General features: G+C 65.1%; 1 protein-coding gene across 1 annotated transcript in view; it reads right to left on the reverse strand.

Annotated features, from left to right (window-relative positions):
• Positions 1–513, reverse strand: part of sona (SON DNA and RNA binding protein a) — an 8,340-nt gene that overhangs the window by 5,945 nt on the left and 1,882 nt on the right. Inside the window, exon 3 of the mRNA XM_048620911.1 lies at positions 16–510. Coding sequence (XP_048476868.1) covers positions 16–510 — 495 coding nt within the window. The remainder of the gene's footprint in view (positions 1–15; positions 511–513) is intronic.

Raw genomic sequence — 513 nt, forward strand, 5'->3', positions numbered from 1 at the left:
CTCCTTGGCGACGACCTCTGGCGCCTTGGCGATGCGCTCCTCCTCGGCGACGACCTCTGGCGCCTTGGTGAGGCACTCCTCCTAAGTGACGACCTCTGGCGCCGTGGTGATGCACTCCTCCTAGGTGACGACCTCTGGCGCCGTGGTGATGCACTCCTCCTAGGTGACGACCTCTGGCGCCGTGGTGACGCACTCTTTCTTGGTGACGATCTCTGGCGCCGTGGCGACGCACTCTTTCTTGGTGACGACCTCTGGTGCCGTGGCGACACGCTCCTCCTCGGTGATGACCTCTGGCGCCGTGGTGACGCGCTTCTCCTCGGTGACGACTTCTGGCGCCTCGGTGACGTGCTTCTCCTCGGCGATGGCCTCTGGTGCCTTGGCGACGTGCTTTTTCTCGGTGACGACCTCTGGCGCCGTGGCGACACGCTCCTCCTCGGCAATGACCTCTGGCGCCTTGGCGACGCGCTCCTCCTCGATGATGACCTCTGGCGCCTTGGCGACACACTCCTCCTT

This window comes from Rhincodon typus, chromosome 49 (genome assembly GCF_021869965.1).
Source record: "Rhincodon typus isolate 14 chromosome 49, sRhiTyp1.1, whole genome shotgun sequence".
Classification (NCBI taxonomy): Eukaryota; Metazoa; Chordata; class Chondrichthyes; order Orectolobiformes; family Rhincodontidae; genus Rhincodon; species Rhincodon typus.